Here is an 18,308-nt window from a genome sequence, read left to right as displayed (position 1 = left end):
GAAAATATTTTATGATTTTTGGCTTGTACAAATTCACAGAATGGTGGAAATACACAACGATTTTAAGATGCTCATTATTCTCTGGTATATACAAGCAAGGTCTGTAATTATTATTTTTACTTGAGCAGAGAAGTTTGCTAAAATCACAAGCCAAGATTCCTTTTTAACCTGCTATGATGTTATACAATTCACTGATGTTCTCTTTTCACTTTTGTTTAATTTTCAAATTGAAGAATCTTGAACATAAAGAAACATTGCTCCATGTGGCAGTTGCAATACACATTGGATAAATGCAGTTGCCCTTTAACTATGTAACCATTGAGCTGCATCATCCGGAAAGGCACAGGATAATTTAGAGGTTTAATGTCTTGATATAACATCATAAAATTCACACATATTTTAACAGAAAAATAGTATTTTTAAATATTACTCATTTATGATTCACAATGTTTTCTTAAATCCAAGTAGCTCGTATCGCCTCTCATCCTGGATTCTGTCGGAGTCAAGCACAACTGGTTGCTGCTGGGGTTTCTCACGAAATGATCTCCATAACTTGGTGTCTTTGCAGTAGCTTTTTCAATCTTGAAATGCTCCTTTGCACATATTCTGCACAAATCATGACCCTCTGTGTTCTTTTGTAACCTGCTAATCCTCTATGACTCTGATAACTTCTAATAATTTTGACTTTTTATGTATAACTTAATTATATTTCATTCTTTAAAATCCTTAGCTATCCCTTTAGAGACTGAAAACTAGGGATTATTAAATTTTTAAAAGCTACTTTCATGTTACTTGGATATTATAAAGTGATAAAATGACAAGTTAAAATTTAAATTAAAACTAAATACTTTAAAATTATCAGAAATAATTTTGAGGCATATTTATGTGCTATATACATTAACTACATATTGTGAGTATTTATATTCATTTAATGTCTCTGTACAAGGTTTTCATTGCCCTAAGATGTTGGTTTATTCAACACAGACCACTGAGCTGCTGCCGTGGTCAGTCATTGCTGCATACCTTGAGTCCGAAACCAAGTTGAATGAACTACACTTGAAGGAGCTAGCACTTTAACTTATGAGATGAGCATAAAGTAATAACTTTAATTATAAATGCTATAATAGCAGGAAGTCTACAGTGCTGTAAGAGCACACAGAAGGTAGATTTAATTTGGGAGGGAATCAGAGAAATCTTCAAAGAGAAAATGACAGCTGGAGCAGATCTTTGAGAATGAGCTTACTTTTTTAAAAGGAAAAGATACATTTAAAAAGAAGGTAAGCTCTTCATTTTCAGCAATTTATGCATAGTCTTTCATTGTTCAGGCATATTTTTGTGTTTTGAATTGTATGGCATAACCAACATGTGTATTTTAGGTTAATACAAATTACTTTTAAAATTTTTCACTTTATGGGACAAGAAAAGAAGACATTGAAAAGCTGAAATAAATGTCATTAATGGGAGAGAGGCTTCCAACTTTCATATAAAAGTTAACAGAGGGGGTTGCAAAGGTAGTTCAGCGGTAGAATTCTCGCCTGCGATGCAGGAGACCCAGGTTCGAGTCCCAGCCCATGCAATTCCCAAAATAAACAAGCAAACAAGCAAATAAACAAAAAAACAAAACAAAAAGATTGTACCAATGGTGCTGCAATAACGGGATACTCAGAAGGAAAAAGAATGAAATGTGACCCCGCCATAGAGCACACACAATAATAATAATAATAAATAAATAATAAATGTTAAAAGTTATCAGCCTAATAACATTTTACAGTTATTTACTAAGACTTGCAGTGACATACCAGCTTACAATGTTCACTGTTAACAAATCTGTGTGCATATAGATATATATACATACATGTATACATACACATATGGATAAGCTACATTTAACATATATAAATGATTGCTAGGGCTTTATGAAAGGTATATAGTATTTAGCTCAATAGATGTTCCTAATTAACAACGTAAAACAACAAAACTTTTTTTGAATTTTCAAAATAGTTATGCTTTCAAAATGCATAATCTTGAAAGGGTGCAGGCTTTTGCTGGCTTCTAGTATATTTACAGTCTTTCTTTTTTTTCTTTTACTCACCATCTGAATTATCAAATGTAGTGTTGAAATCTGACAACTTCACCTGTCAGCTTCTTTGATATCCATGCCTTGACTACAGCAAATTTTACCTCATCAACTGACTGGAGATATATTAATTGCAACTTGTTTCAAGTGCAATATTTATAGATATTGCCAAATTTTTCAGTTGCTGTCATTCCCACAAGGAGACATAACCCTCCTGTCCAGATTCCATATCATTCATATATTGTTCTCTGATGAACAAAATATAGAATTTGGGTAATGGAAGAAATCATAAAAAGCATATAGTTCTAATGCTAGTTTTACAGATGGGTATACTAAGGCTAGAATATAAAACCTAGAGGCAAGAGCACCAGCTATTAATTCATTCCTTTTCAAGCATTCTATTCTAGTTTCTTATACTATACCAAATTTTTACACCTCTCAAAAATGCAAACACATACAGATCCTTGTAATGTCATTTCATGACATTCACAATATATTAAAGGTGTATTTTATTATCTTAGCACTAGGAAAGCCTCTAATGACCATTAATTAACTTTGCATGCCTAGGAGCAATTGGCTGTTTGTTTATTTTTAGGTACCTTCATATCACCAATCAGGCTAACAGGTCTCTGATTATTTTCCATAAAGAACACCAACTCAAATGATGTGCAGGTGCCAAATAAGAGCTACTATAAGCATCACCCTTTACTAAGCAAAATTAAATTTGTCATCTTACTTTATTTTCTAAAAATAGTCCCAGTTTCCTATTTCTAGTAATTAAATAAAAGCTAGGAAGCATCAGTTATTTGCAGAAAAATGAATGTTTAGTCGGCAAGATATAGATGATAAAATATCTATGGATGGAGCTCTAACACGATCACTTTATATTAGAAATGTCTCAAAGAGGCTATAGGAAATGATACATGAATTACATATTTTGCAGTATGTTCCGTGGTACCAGAAGGAATCAAGTACAAGGCATTTTATTTCACATGAAGATGCATTATTTCAGAGTTGCAATAACATAGGAAGAAATTTTCAACCAACAGACCAAGCAATCTGGTACTTAATAAAAATAATCAAGTAGTACTAATTATCAAAGCAGTTGACTTTCTTAATAGTCAAATGAATGGAAGCAGGTATACCAAAATTAAAGGTTAGTGTTTTGGTACTAGGGAATAGGATAGAGACTATTAAAAGAAAAAAAGAGAATTAAGGATCTATTATGTTTTTTTGCTATTGGGAAATTGACCATGTGAACAATAGATTATTGAAATATTCTTTGTATGTCAGATTTTACTATTAAAATAACTTTGTATCATACCTCTGGGTAACAAATAATAGGAACTATAAAATCCTTCCCTGACCTTATCTTTTAAGTTTACCAATTCAAGCAGGTCTGTTGAGTACTGACCTTCATGCCTCCTTTTAGGGATTCCCAACTGCCTAAAGCATTCTTGCAGTTCTATCTGATCTGTCAACAGCTTTTAATACCAGCATTTTGGGGGATTCTGTTATCCTGTGAAATTTAATCTCACCTATTTAAGCTTGCAGAAAGTACTGGAGGGAATTATTAACAGATTTTCCCTCATCTTCTTAGAGGATAGTGCTGAGTGATTGGCTGGTTTCCCTAAGGACTCATGGCTGAGAAGCGCTAGTTTGTCAGTAGCATCCTATTTAGCATGTGTGTGAGGCCACGAGGGAAACTGAAAGACATTTGGAATCAAAATTGCATCAATATGCTGATGATGTCTCCGTATCCTCATTTCATCAAACCTATATCCTCTAGCCTGAGTGCTTTCTTAACTAAGATGAAAAATGCTCCCAAATAGCACACTGCTTATGGTTCTAATTAGACAAATGGAAACAACATTGATGGTACTTTAAGAACTTTACCTAGGAACTTCTTAAAAATGCAACTTCTCAGGCCTACCCTTGAATTACCGCATCAGAAATTCTGAGGCTGGTCCCAACAATCTGGGGCTGGGACCCACTGATCAGCCCTCCGGGTAATCCTGACACACAGAACAGTTTTAGAACAACTGCATCAGAGAAATGGGATGGAGGTGTTCCTCCAGAATCTGCTGGTAGTGTGTCCTAGGTTTGTAAATTTAGATATCCTGGATCCAAATATTTTAATACCCATCGTTTCAAGAAATTCCACATTAAATATAACTGCCTTTGTTATAATACCCGATTGTCACCAAAGGATAAGTGAACCTTACGTTGTTCTGCATTTTCTTCCCTTCCCAAATTATGAGCATCTGAGAACTAGACTGCGGCATTAAATATATGTATATACATGCTGATCTGAACCAATCAAACTACTCAAACCCCAGTCGGTCTTGGTTAATCTGCCTTATTTTATTTTTCATTTATCTATTTATCTAATAGTAGCTTCTGTCAATTTTTAGGTAATATGATCTTCCAAATAAAAACTTGTAATGCCCTAATGGTGAGGCATTTTACTAACAGACAAATCTTGTCATTCCCGAATTGCGCTCAGAGTCTAGAGCCATTAAACAATGCATACATTTGAGGAAAAAATTCAAAATGTCCCTGCTCCTTAATCTTCACTTATTTTAAATAAACCAAGTGTGGATGATGTGCATGTGGGCTGAGGTAGAAAGCCAAGGAGAGATAGAAGAAATTGAAGGAAATGAGTACAGTATTGAATTCTTCATGTTGGTTAAAAATATGTCCAAGAACTTAATCTCTCAAAAACCCTTATCTTGGAGTAGATACATGTTATTGAACTTCCACTCTTCCTGACTTTCTGGTTTCATGAATGTTAGCACTGTGATATCATACGCCCTCTTTTGATGTACACAAAACCAAATAATGCCAATGAGGGACTGACACTGTAACCTCTACAAGCTCTGGAAGTCCTTCATGCTAAAAAAAACACAAGTACTGGCTGGCTAGTGAATGAACCCTGAAATCTTTTTGTCCCCTGATAATATGTTACTTATTATTCCTTATCTCATTTTGAAGAATATGGCCTAAAATTACTAGATGACTTGGAAGATCTGACCCCTTTAAAGGCTAGAAGTCCTGGTGTTCACTTTCTTCAGAAAACATTCACAATTATTTGTGGAACCCTTTCTATGTGGCAACAATTGTGCAAGGCAGGGGGAAGACAAAAGTGATAAGAATGATGACCATGAATCCTAATCTCAGGAAGCTCATAGTCTAGTAGTTTAAAAACCAACCGTAACAAAAGTTGGGTTTTTTTGAGGGTTTTCAGGAAAGATGGCAGAGTAGGGAGCTCCAGTACTCAGACCTTCTACCAATACAGCTATTAAACAGGTAGGAACTGTCTGAAACAAGTATTTTGAAACTTCAGAGGCCAGAAGAACACTGCACAGCATCCAGGGAAGAGTAGGAGGAAGAGGCTGATAAATCACACTAAGGAACTCTAAATTGCTCTCTCTACCTGGGGGCTACTGGTGACCATCCCCCACTTTCATGGCAGGTTGCCTCGGGGTCCAGTCCAGGCTAGCTATTGCTGACAGAAAGGAATATAAAAATCCTCTTCTCCAAGAACAGATGTGTGCACCACCAATGACTGATCATGGCTTTTGATTAGAGAATTAGAATCACTGGTTTCCAGCTCTGAAGACAGCTATTGTTTCAATCCTACCCTGGACAAAGGTGGCAGAATTTTCCCTACAGCCAAAAGTAGCTAGAGACAAGAAAAGGAGTGTAAGAAAACAATAGGAGCAGGCAGACTGGGATAAAGACTTCCTGGCCTCAGATACCCAGGAGACAGAAGTCACTCCCCTGGGAAACAGTGGGACAACCAGCCTCCTATAAACAAAGGAACTCCAAAACAACTAACAAGCAAAAGCCCAGGACAACACAGATGCTCAGTAAGACAAGGAAAACCCTACACAGTGCATTTGCCTTAGACAGACCATCCTTATAGATTGACTGAAGCTCAAGGAAATTACTGTCTTATCACCAGCTGGTTATAAACCAGAAAACCAACATCACGGGGAGTAAACCCCCACCCCAGTTAAGCTTTTTTTTTTTTTTTCTTTAGGTACATGGTCTGGGAATCGAATCTGGCTCTCCTGCATGGCAGGTGAGCATTCTACCACTGAACCACCTGTGCACCCTCAGAGCTAACATTTTAAATACTAAAATTTAAACTGTGCAACAAAAAAAGTATCAGATAAGCAAAGAAATAGGAAATTAGAGCCTATCCAAAGGAAGAGGATAAAAATACAGTAAGCAACAATTAAGAAGATGAGAATGTGAGCATACCAAACGGAACTTTTGAAAAAAAAGGACCTTAAATCTGCTTAAGGGTATGAAAGAAAATAGAAAGAAAGAACTACTGCATATTAGGAAAACAATGAATGAACAATATGAAAGTCTAAGTAAAGAGATAGAAATTTTTAAAAGTAACCAAACAGAATTACTGGAGTTGAAACCATGATAACTGAAATGAAACATTCCGAGAAGGATTTCACAAAACAGATCCAAACAGGCATAGATGCTAAAATGCAAATTCATAAAAAGTAATGAAACTAGTAGAAGAAAGAATCAATGAATTTGAAGACAAGGCACTTGAATTGAAACAAGTCAAGCTGAGGAACAGAAAGAATAACAGAAATATTAAAAGCCAAAATAGCCTAAGAAAGCTATAGGACACCCATGAATACACCAATATACATGTTTTGGGAATTATAGAATGAAAGGAAAGAGAGAAAAGGGCAGAACGACTAGTCAAATAAATAATGATAGAGAACTTCCCAAACTTAGCAAAGTGAAAATGCACATTTAAGAAGCCAGAGAACATCAAACAGGGTAAACATGAAGAAAAATACACCCTGGTTGCATAGTAAGTACAATAACAAATGCAAAAGACAAGGAAAGAGGGCAGTGAGATGGTGGATCAGTGGCAGAATTCTTGCTAGCCATACCGGAGACCCAGGTTCAATTCCTGATGCCTGTCCATGCAGAAATATAAAAAAAGAAAGAAAGAAAGACAAGGAGAGAATTCTGAATGCTGCAAGAGAAAAGCTATACCTTACATATAAGGGAATCCCAATATGATTGGGTGACAATTTCTCATCAGAAACTATGGAGCTAAGAAGTCATTGGTTGAAATACTTAAAATGCTTAAGTAATACAACCACCAGCCAAGAATTTTTATCCAGCAAGACTCTTTCAAATATGAGTGAGAGATTAAGACACTTTAAAATAAACAAAGGCTGATGGAATATGTCACCACTTGTTCCAATCTACAAGGAATGTTCAAGGGAGTTCTTCAAACTGAAACAAAAGGATACCAGACATTGGCTAAAAGCAGCATAATGAAATCAAGACCTGTGTTAAAGATAACCATTTGGGTAAGTATAAATGCCAGTAGTTGTATTATTTGGCATGTGTAATGCCATTTTTTAGTTTTGTAGTCCTACAGATGCTGTTTTAGTTTGCAGAAGTTGCCAGAATTGCAATATACCAGAAATGGAATGGCTTTTAAAATGGAAATTCAATAATTTGCAAGTTTACAGTTCTAAAGTCATGAAAATGTCCAAATTACTTTATGATGGCATATGGAGACCTGTGTGAGTTTTCTCTCTTCATTTCATAAGGCTTCCTGGGGGTGTTTTCTTTTGCATCCCCAAAGGTCTCTGGCTGTTTGGGCTCTGTTGGTTCTGTTGGCTTTAAAGCTTTTTTCCAAAATGGTTCCTTCTTAAAGGGTTCCAGTAATCAACTCCACCTTGAATGGGTGGAGTCATATCTTCACAGAAAGCATCTAATCAAAAGTTACTACCCACCATTGGGTGAGTCACATCTCCATGGAAATAATCAAAAAGATCTCACCCATCAATACTGATGCTTTTCTGGGCACAAAACAGATCCAAACAGGCATAGATGCTAAAATGCAAATGCATAAAAATTAATGATAAATCTAGTTTTGAGGGGCATGCAATGCACAAAGATATAAGTGGGAGCATGTACAAAAAAATGGCAGGAGAAAGATAGGTTAGTATAAACATATGTGCACACTATTGAACTTAAGTTGGTATCAAACCAAACATGATGTTATATACTTAGGGTGTTAAATTATAACCTATGGTAACCACAAGGAAGTCAGATTAAAAATACATCCAGAGAGAAATGAGAAGCAACTCAATACAGTACAATTTTAAAAGAAATTAAAGAAAATCTAAATAAATGGAAGGCTATTCCATGTTCATGGACTGGAAGGCTAAATATCACTAAGATGTTGATACTACACAAAGCAATTTATAGATTCAATGCAATCTTAATAAAAATTTCAACAGCCTTTTTGCAGAAATGGAAAAATCAATTATCAAATTTATATAAAAGGGCAAGGGCTCAAAAACTTGAAGCCATCTTAAAAAGGAAGAATGAAGTTGGAAGATGCACATTACCTAATCTTAAAACTTATTTCAAGGCCAAAGAAGTCACAAAAGCATGGCACTGACATAAGGACAGACATACACACCAACTGGATAGCACTGAGGGCTCAGATCAACTCTCACATTAATAGTCAAATGGTTTTTGACAAGGTGGCAAACACTACTAAATTGGGAAGGAATAGTCTCTTTAACAAATGGTGCTGGGAAAACTAGATTTCCATTTGCAAAAAAAAGAGGATCTCTACCTCACATGATATGCAAAAATCAATTCAAAATGTATGAAAGACCTAAGTACAAGAGCTAGAACTATTAAATTCTTAGGAGAAAACATAGGGGGGCATCTTTAGGACCTTGTGTTAGGCAAAGGTTTCTTAGACTTACACCCAAAGCATAAGCAACAAAAGAAAGAAATAGATAAATGGGACCTCATCAAACTCAAAACTTTTGTTCATCAAAGGACTTTATCATGGAAGTAAAATGACAACTTAAACAATGGGAGGAAATATTCAGAAACCATGTATCTGATATAGGATTAGTACCAGTATTTATAAAGAAATCTCTGAACTTTGCAACAAAAGGACAATGCAATTAGAAACGGGCAAAGTCTTTTGACTTACGCTGACATCTCTCTCAAGAAGAAATACAAATGGCCTGATAACACATGAAAAGATGCTCCACATTGTTAGCTATCATAGAAGTACAAATCAAAGCCACAATGAGATACCAAATCACACCCCTTACAATGACTACTATTTAAAAAATGGAAAATAAGAAGTGTTGAAAGGATGTGGTGAAATAGGAACCCTCATTCATTGATGGTGGCAATGTAAAATCGCATATACACTGTGGAGGATAATTTGTAGTTCCTCAGAAAGCTAGGTATAGAAATACCATATGACCTAACAATCCCACTACTAGACATATACCCAAAAGAATTGAAAACAAAGGCTCCATGAAATATTTGCACACCAATGTCTATAGCAGCATTATTTACAATTGCCAAAACTTGTAAGCAACCCAGGTATTCATAAACAGAGGAATAGATAAATAAAATGTGTTATATACATACAATGGAATATTATTCAGTTGTAAAAAGGAATAAAGTCCTGATATATGAGACAGCATGGATGAACCATGAAGACATCATGTTAAGTGAAATAAGTCAGACACAAAAGAACAGATATTGTATCATCTCACTGATTCAAAACAATTAGAATCAGCAAACAATTTTAAATAAATTAATTAAAAAATAAATTTTTATTTTCTTGTGAGCTGACAATGAAAAAAACATCCGAAAATTTATTCTTCTGACTTTAATTAAGTCCTAGATCCACCTGAGTACTTGATTCTACAATAAGCATGTGGCCTGTTCAGTCATAGACTCATTGTTCTTCTCAGTGCTTTGTTAACCAAATTTCAGCCACTGAGATCTGGCCTTCTAATTGAGTTGCATCTAGACTCTGATACCTGGCTCTCCAAAGTCCAGTCACATTGGCCAACAACCTACTCCTTCAATTACTTCCTGACTAGTCTCACTGCTTTGAACCTAGTCACGTTTAGTCAATTCTCAGCACAATACCCCTTTTCAAATTTAAGCCAAGCCAGATCTTGTTGCTTCTGCACTCAGACCATTCCAGTGGGTTCCTTTCCCACTTAGAATAAAAGCTAAAGGCCTTATATATGCCTACAAGACCTCACCTCATGTGCCATACACTGCCCTATCTCACTCTTTTCCAGCCACACTGCTTTTTTTTAAAATCTATTTCTAGAGGAGTAAGATCTTTCCTCAGTCAAGGCGCAATGCATTTGTCTTAGCTTGGAATGTTTTTCTTTCAGATGCCCACATTCTCTCAATTTCCTTCACTAGATACAAGTTCCACAAAGGCAGGAATTTCCATCTTATTTGTTCAGTGCTGTGCTACATTGCCTGATACATAACACATGCTCAATAAATATAGACTGATTAAATGAATGAAAAAATACATGAATGAATATTGAATTACTACAGCTAGGCTTTCAAGTAATTATATGGTTCATTTTTGCATGTGAGTTCTATCTGAGACAGAAAGAATAGACACCATACATTTCTAGTCATCCTTGCTAATGGAAGGTGACAACAATGTAAGTGCTGAAATAAATTCATATTGCCAATCAGATTCATCTTTCCCTACCAACCCTTAGTCTTTTGTAACGAATGAAAACTTCCCTGACTTTGGAAACAGACAATCACCCTATGCTGTGCAGAGTGATACAAGGATGAAAACATTATAGATCCTGTCTTCTTTTCTGAGAAAACTAAGGTAATTCACTTAACTCTGCTATACCTATTTCCTTTTAATTTGTAGCATGATGCGATTGCACTAACTGACACCTAGGTTGCTTTCCAGAAAAATTCCTATGATTATAAGGCCCCCTTCATCTTGGATTTTGGAAAAAAGACAGAGTAGATTGGATGGGGAAAAAGCCCAGAGAATGAGTTGACATTTTGAAAGCCAGCCATGATCCAGCAGTGACTCTGATTTGTTAGTGAGATTAATCTATAATGTGATTAATATACATATGACAAATTACCTATTGACTACAGAGTTAAAACTCCTGCCTAGAATAGAGATTCCAAATATGTGCAGGCATTCTAAAGCAAAATCAAATTCATAATACTGATTTGGATAAAATGAATAATTTATCTTTCTATAAATATACTTGGTTTTTGTTCTCAGAACTAATATTCTTTGTAAGGCATTATCTTTCTCTAATCGCATTAAAATTTGAGAAGTCCTTGGTACATGTAACCAGCTTATTCCTCACCCAAGAGTAGCCCTAGTCAAATTTAAGGATGAAATTATTTTAAAACTGATGTCAATTTTAGCAAGTTAAAATTATTAATTCTGAATAGTGCTTAAATTAGAGCTCTTTTTAGAAAATAATCTGATTTTATTTCCTTCACAACAGCACAATGAATTGACTATAAATACGACCAAGGTTTATGTTTTTTTTTTTTTTTTTTTTTTCCCTTCCAGCATGGGCAGGCTCTGGGAGTTGAACCCGGGTCTCCAGCATGGCAGGTGAGAATTCTGCCGCTGAGTCACCATCGCCCGCTCAGTTTATGATTTTTAATGGAGGTTTTAAAATAGCTAAAGGAAAATCCAGAATGTCTCCAGTTATTATATTCCTCCAATATCCATATATTTTGTGAAGAGCACCTATTGTTCAAGATAGGAAGATTTAAATTTGGGTATTACTCATTAAATAGAGTACATTTCAAAGAGATTAACATTGAGAACAAGGAACCCTTCCATGTCGACAAAGATACATTTCTCATTTTATACAAATCAGTATTATACATTTTCTTTTTCTTTCAATGCATGAATTAGACAAAGAAATTAAGTATAGCCCAGAATTTTATCAACTTTGCATTTGCCAATTTCTAGGAAATTCGAATGATTTAAACTAGGGGGCCATGCATTAACAGCTTATCTCCTAAACTCTGTCGCATTACAACTCCGTATTTTTGGATGGTTCCATTTTACCTCCTCTGGGACAGCCCTTATATTAACAAAGCCTTTTCTGAAGACGATGAACACACGGCGGGCTCCACAACGTAAAGCGGATGTTGCACAGTCGAAGGCAGTGTCTCCAGCTCCAAGTACAATCACGGCTCCCCGGACCGATGGCAATGGAGAGTGACAGGCGCACATTCCTGAATGATGAAAGGAAAACCCCATTTTCAAGTAGAGAAACCATTTCTGCATGACAGCTCAAAAGATACTTGTACTCAAAGCAGTGTAAAATTGCATCTTGCAGTTTTCGAGGATGAAGTGTCACTATCAAATTATTCTGCTTCATTGAAAGACAGTTTTATTCCCATTTTAAAAATATGCTCATATATGTAATTTCATACTCAGTACCTTTAGCAGCACTACCTTCTTTTTTTCCTTATAGAAGGATGGCTACCACATATTTTGAAGTGATAGGTGATAAAATGGAGTCAATTAAAATTATCTTTGTCAATGTTGTGATACGTATTTTTTTTAACTTAGTATCATTAAATTTGTCAGAAGAAAAAAGTGACTCTTTTAATCTGGGCCAATGATGTGCAGTATTTCATTAAAATACTGTGTATATTATCATATAATATTTCTAATATATAGCACAGGTAAACTTTGAAAACTAACATTGAATAAGTGCTTATTATAAAATTGAAGACTTCTGGAGAAACTATTTGCTTGTAATATTTAAGACTTTCTCCTTTTTACTGGTTTTCCCTGGTTCTGCTTTAAAAATTGAATAATAAAAGAAATATGACTTTCTAAGTGTTTATTTCTCAATGGCACCTATTTGAAGATTTGAAATCTATATATCCATGTGAAATATCAAAATGAAAGTGTTCTCTATATATCAGATAATGCTGCATCAGGTAAAATAAAACTGCTGATAAGACAAATCACTATAATTTCTGAAATGGCACCATGGATAGCATAGACCTGTAATTTCAATAAGTATAATCATTTTGTTTAGAAGAGTTCGTATTTGGGATTACACCATCGCCACTCTGTAATTCTCAAATGCATGTTACATACACTCTGACCTTTCCCAGCAAGGGCTGCAGACACACTAGCATCTAGTACTCCTGGGAAGAGGAAAATGGAGTTGGTGTTCATTTTTAACTTCAAACTTTTGCAGGTGATCTAATGCAGAACGTTTCTTTGCTTTTTAAATTGGGGGTGGGGGGAACGTAAGACAGCTTTCTCACGTGTAATTAGATGTTTGAATATCTGAATCGCAGACTTTCTTTAAACATATATGTTTGAAAGATTTAGATTATCTGTTTTCTGAGAAAATATTATGGCTTCGCCATTAGTTCTACAACAACTCTGGTCAAGCCATAGCATAGTACAGGCTTAGTTTCAGGTTGCTTTTAAAAGTATATGAGGTGAGTGGGCCACAGTGGCTCAGTGGCAAGAACACTTCCCTGCCATGCCAGAGGACCCGGGTTCAATTCCTCGTGCCTGTCCGTGTTAAAAAAAAAAAACTGTATGAAGTAACTTTCTCTGCTCAGAGACTACATGCCACCGTGTTTATCAAATTCTTTTACATTAGCTTCATAAAATCATAGTTCAAGAAGAGATCTCATATCTTTCTATCTGCATGGACACAAATAATATTAGATATGTTTGATTTGTCTTATTTTAAAGAGTTCCCAAAGTGAAGCTCCTGCTATTTCTTGTAAGAACACCTGGAATGCTTGTTATGGGCTCTATTACTTAGACATAATTTTCCATGATGCTGTTTAGAGCTGTATATAATCCAGTGAAAAACGCTTTGATGATGTTTGATTGGAAGAATGGACAAATAGATGATTCTGGCAAACTGTCCTAACAGGCTTTTCTATTCTACCTTGGTGTTAAGCAAGAAATTAATGTGAGATCTGTTCAACATACTACTGAGCTTAGATTTAAAATAAATGCATAAGGCATAAAACAACACAGGCACCATTAATAACAGAAGACAATATACTGTACCTGCTTTACTGCTTTTGGCTACAAGTGGCAGAAAGTCTTTGGATGTATAAAATCCCTGGTCCTGTGTCAGGCCTTCAAAGATCTCGTCTTTATTTGGTTCTGGCAAACCTAAGTAATAAAATGTTTATTAGCAGTAGGAAGGGCATGTCCTACTGGATGTTAAACAAATAAATAGAGAGATGCATTAAAATAATGGGTTTCTTATGAAAAAAATAATTTAGGCATAAATGACCAGAAAATAATATACCACAATGTAACAGATATCAGAGTATATCTTTAATCTATAATAAAGTAGACATAACAACTATCACACACACAAACAGAAACATATATATTTGCACACACACATTTGCAGTTGAGGAGAAAATCAATTTATATTCTTTCTTCACATTAAAAAAAATGTGTTAGATAAAACTGCCAATATATAAAAACCATAACAAAAATATAGATGTATATTTACTTAATCCCTGAATGTAACATGCTAAATATATCAGAACTGTAACAGAAAAATATAGCTGTATATTTATCTAATTACTTAGTGTAGAAGACTATTCTATGAGAAGCAGCAATGGGAGAAAAGAAACTCATAGGAAAAAATGCATTTTACCACAAAATTCAACTTCTTAGACATTTCAAAATACTACAAACAAATTAAAAGGCAAATGATTAACTAGGAAAATATTTTGAAATAAAATATCTACACCAAATAAAGAAGTTTCTTAAACATCAATAAAGAATATGCTAGCAATAACCAAGCATTAGTAAAGAATAATGAGAAAAAAGACAGTAGAACAATATGAAGCCATTGAAACAAATATTTAAAAATGTCAGTGTCAGATTATCATCAAAACAGAATTAAATGAACTATCAGGATAGAAAACTGCATGTATAGTATGACTAAAATTTTGTATAAAAGATAAACTATAATCTGAAGTGCAATTACTATTGGGGTGGTAAGATTATGGATATTCTGTTTTTTTATTTCTTTAGTTTATAAAGTTTCTATAACACACATGCATCCCTACCTACCTTTTTAAATTTGCAAATTTAATAAACAGTAGGCCAAATTTTTTCAAATAAAAAAATGAAACAAACTTGATAGTAATCACCCCATCATAGGAAAGTGGAGAAATAATTCATCCCAAATCCATAAACACAGAGACAACTATGCAGTTTAATTTTATTTACTGTCCAAAATCCATTCTACCAATGGGTTATTCTAAAGAGGTAAAAGTTTACTTTACAGTTAGCTGAAGGGTGACGTGCAGTTGCTGGTGGACACACAGAGGCACAGAGGGTACTTTACATATGCAAGTATTTTCTATGCGCACATGGCCAAAATAGCTATCATCTAAAGAAGGGCAAGTTACCCTTATTAATATATGTCGCTAGACCCACAGAGATTCCTTGTCCTCTTCTGCGAGCATTCTTTCACAAGAAAAATGTTTTGATAAAAAATTTAATTTTCATTTTTTCACTTGGATCAAGATGCCTACAAGGCCAACTTTTCCCATGCTTTCACCATACTCTGCATTTATCACTATAATCAATTTAAGATTTAGTGGGACAGATTCTCACTGTAAATGTTCAAAAGGGCACCGGTTAGATATTCTCAACTATAAATGTTGGTTTAAGGAGAAGAAAAATGAGCCAGTAACTGGACAGGATCATTATGATTGGATTTTGCCTGCAGCTACATAGATCCACCCCAAGTCGTGGAAAAGTTGAGAATCAAATCACAGCTCCAAGGAAGTGCACAACTATGGCTCAGAAGACTATATAATCAAGTCATGTACATGTTTAGAATCCCAAGGTATCATTCCATACAGCCCTTCTACCCACATAAGTGACAGGTCATCTCATCCCTTCTTCCCTAGTACAGAGCACCTGAAGCTCTCCTCCAGACCCCTGCAGATGCCTGGCCCAGTTGTTCCAAGGTACTTTATTCTCTCCCCATAATGACATTGTGTGGTGCTTAGAAGTCCTAAGACAGACTTGTTGCGTAAGTAATTCTCCTTCCATATACCAGCTCTGTCATCTTGTGCAGGTTCCTTAATCTTTTTGGACTTCCAATATCACATTCTAAAAGTGGGATAATAAGCACACTTCTTTCATAAATGTGAGATTTAAAAGAGATTATATATTATATGATTTATATGTATATATTATATATAAAGCATTGAGTCCTGGTGCATAGTGAATGCTCAGTAAACATTAGCAGGTACCACTAAGATAGGTTTATTTATTCTGTAGTTTATCAGTTCTTTCAAACTTCACCTTTCATGTCAAGGAATAAAATAAAACTCAAATCAAAGTAAAGTATTAAACCTTAGCAAATTTAAACAAAGTGCTACAAAGAAAGAAAAATGAGGCAACCTTACCCAAAATATGAAAGATAATGAAACCTACAAATACCCATCTATCAAAGGATGATTTCCCTGAGAGTAGGTAGCGTATTAATAAATAAGGTATGTGTCTATACAAGGATGATTTAAAAATGACACTGAAATGACTTTTTAATTCACCTTTCAGTGGGAAGAAGGGAGTTTATGAATAAAGAGGAACTGACAAAAATTTGACAAACAAAACAACTCTGTGTAGTATAAGATTAGAGTTTGTCTTTCAAGGACAGATAGTTTCTTTGTTCCCCTAAAATAGTTACTGAACTTTTTTGACATTTCAACATCTATTTACCATTTTCAAGTTCTCTGAAAAGAAAATAAATATGATTCTGTTTTCTATTAGAAAAAAATTGAAATAAAAATTATTGCTTCTTATATCGCATTGTTCTAAATAATATATAAATAATAGTTTATATGCATATATAACTAATGCATAGTTTATATGCATATATAAACTAATTTAATTCTCACAACAATGCCACAAGACAAGTTATATTATAATTTCCCCCAATTTAGATATGAGGAAACTGAGGCACATAGAAATTAAGTAACTTAGCTGAAGGCAGTACAGAATGAGGAAGTGGCAGTACCAATTTTTAAGCTGGACGGTACGGCTGAAGAATCTGTGTTTTTAACTTCAAAATGTTGCCTTTTTCACATATAAGGCTATAAAGAGGCCCTGTTATGTTGCGATGCTACTTAATAAGTGATATCTAAATTAAACATTCAATGCACATGCATGATTTCACTTTAGGGCTATGGATGTGTACACAACACAATATGTGTCTGCACTGAGGGTCCAATCTATCTGTAGGAAAAAAAAATGACTCACATAACCTTAGTGGCTGCTTCTCTAAGCTGCATCTTGTTTTCAGATTATTTTCTCTAGTACAATTCCTTTCTGAAATGTTTTCCTTCTTAAGTGTATTTCCCTTGGGTATTTGCTGGTTATTTTTCAATATTTGATATTCTTTGAAATATGTATTCCTGCTTTGTTTCCAAAGCACCTACCTCTGGAGCGACGGTAGAATAAATCACAGCATTATCTATATTAAACTCTTTCCTTGTGATCATACTAAGTTTTACACAACTGCAATTAACATTAACAAGATATTAAATATTCTGTGACATGTTATCATGTAGTAAGTAATACAGTAAGATAGGCTTTTAAGGCTCCATTGCCATAGCTATGATAGGACGTGTTTAAGAAATATTTAAATTCCATAATAGCTGTCTCTGTTACCTCACTGGGTCACTTATTCAGTGTTAACTGAATCAGACAGCATTTGTGGGATGCCTCTTGTTCTTGAAGGAATCTATTTGAATGACAGCTAAGCCAACGTGAGAAAGACATTCATCATATAGACCTGTCACTGGGTATAGCATCTACAGAAGTGGGGAGGACAATATAGACCAGCATGGAACTGCTTGAGTTTCCCAGCAACAAGGTGTGGTTTACAGAAATGGGTGAAGCTCCGGTACACCGGAACTCCATGGAAATACCAATTCCTTATATTTCACACATATGTTTACTTTACTAGGAAGATTTAGTTGACAAATAAAACACCAATGATTGTGCCATAGAGTTAGTATCACCATTCTTAGGTTACTTCCTGGCTGAGATCAGCAAAATATAGCTGATGACAAATGTAATACATTTTGTACTTTTTCTAAAAGAGGAAAACATGCTGCGCTTTCATTTTCAAACTCTGATTTGGGGGTGGTGCTACTTTCAAAAGAGGATTAAAATGTGCAGATTGAACAAGGATTCCTTACAAACTCCCAACCATCAGGCTGTGTAACATCTATGACTTTGTGAAAGAAAAGTCTGGGAAACAATGTTTCTTTATTTTTATTTTATTAAACATTTTTAAATATCTTAATGCTAACTGAATGATTTCTGTATTTG

At 34.7% G+C, this 18,308-nt stretch overlaps 1 protein-coding gene across 1 annotated transcript in view; it reads right to left on the bottom strand.

Moving 5' to 3' along the window:
* DPYD (dihydropyrimidine dehydrogenase) overlaps positions 1-18,308 on the bottom strand; it is a 961,456-nt gene that overhangs the window by 529,749 nt on the left and 413,399 nt on the right. The window contains 2 exon segments of the mRNA XM_077120172.1: positions 12,006-12,175; positions 13,998-14,105. Coding sequence (XP_076976287.1) covers positions 12,006-12,175; positions 13,998-14,105 — 278 coding nt within the window.

Source organism: Tamandua tetradactyla, chromosome 11 (assembly GCF_023851605.1).
Source record: "Tamandua tetradactyla isolate mTamTet1 chromosome 11, mTamTet1.pri, whole genome shotgun sequence".
Lineage (NCBI taxonomy): Eukaryota > Metazoa > Chordata > Mammalia > Pilosa > Myrmecophagidae > Tamandua > Tamandua tetradactyla.
The sequence above is the reverse complement of the archived record's forward strand: the minus strand, read 5'-3'. Positions and strand labels throughout refer to the sequence as shown.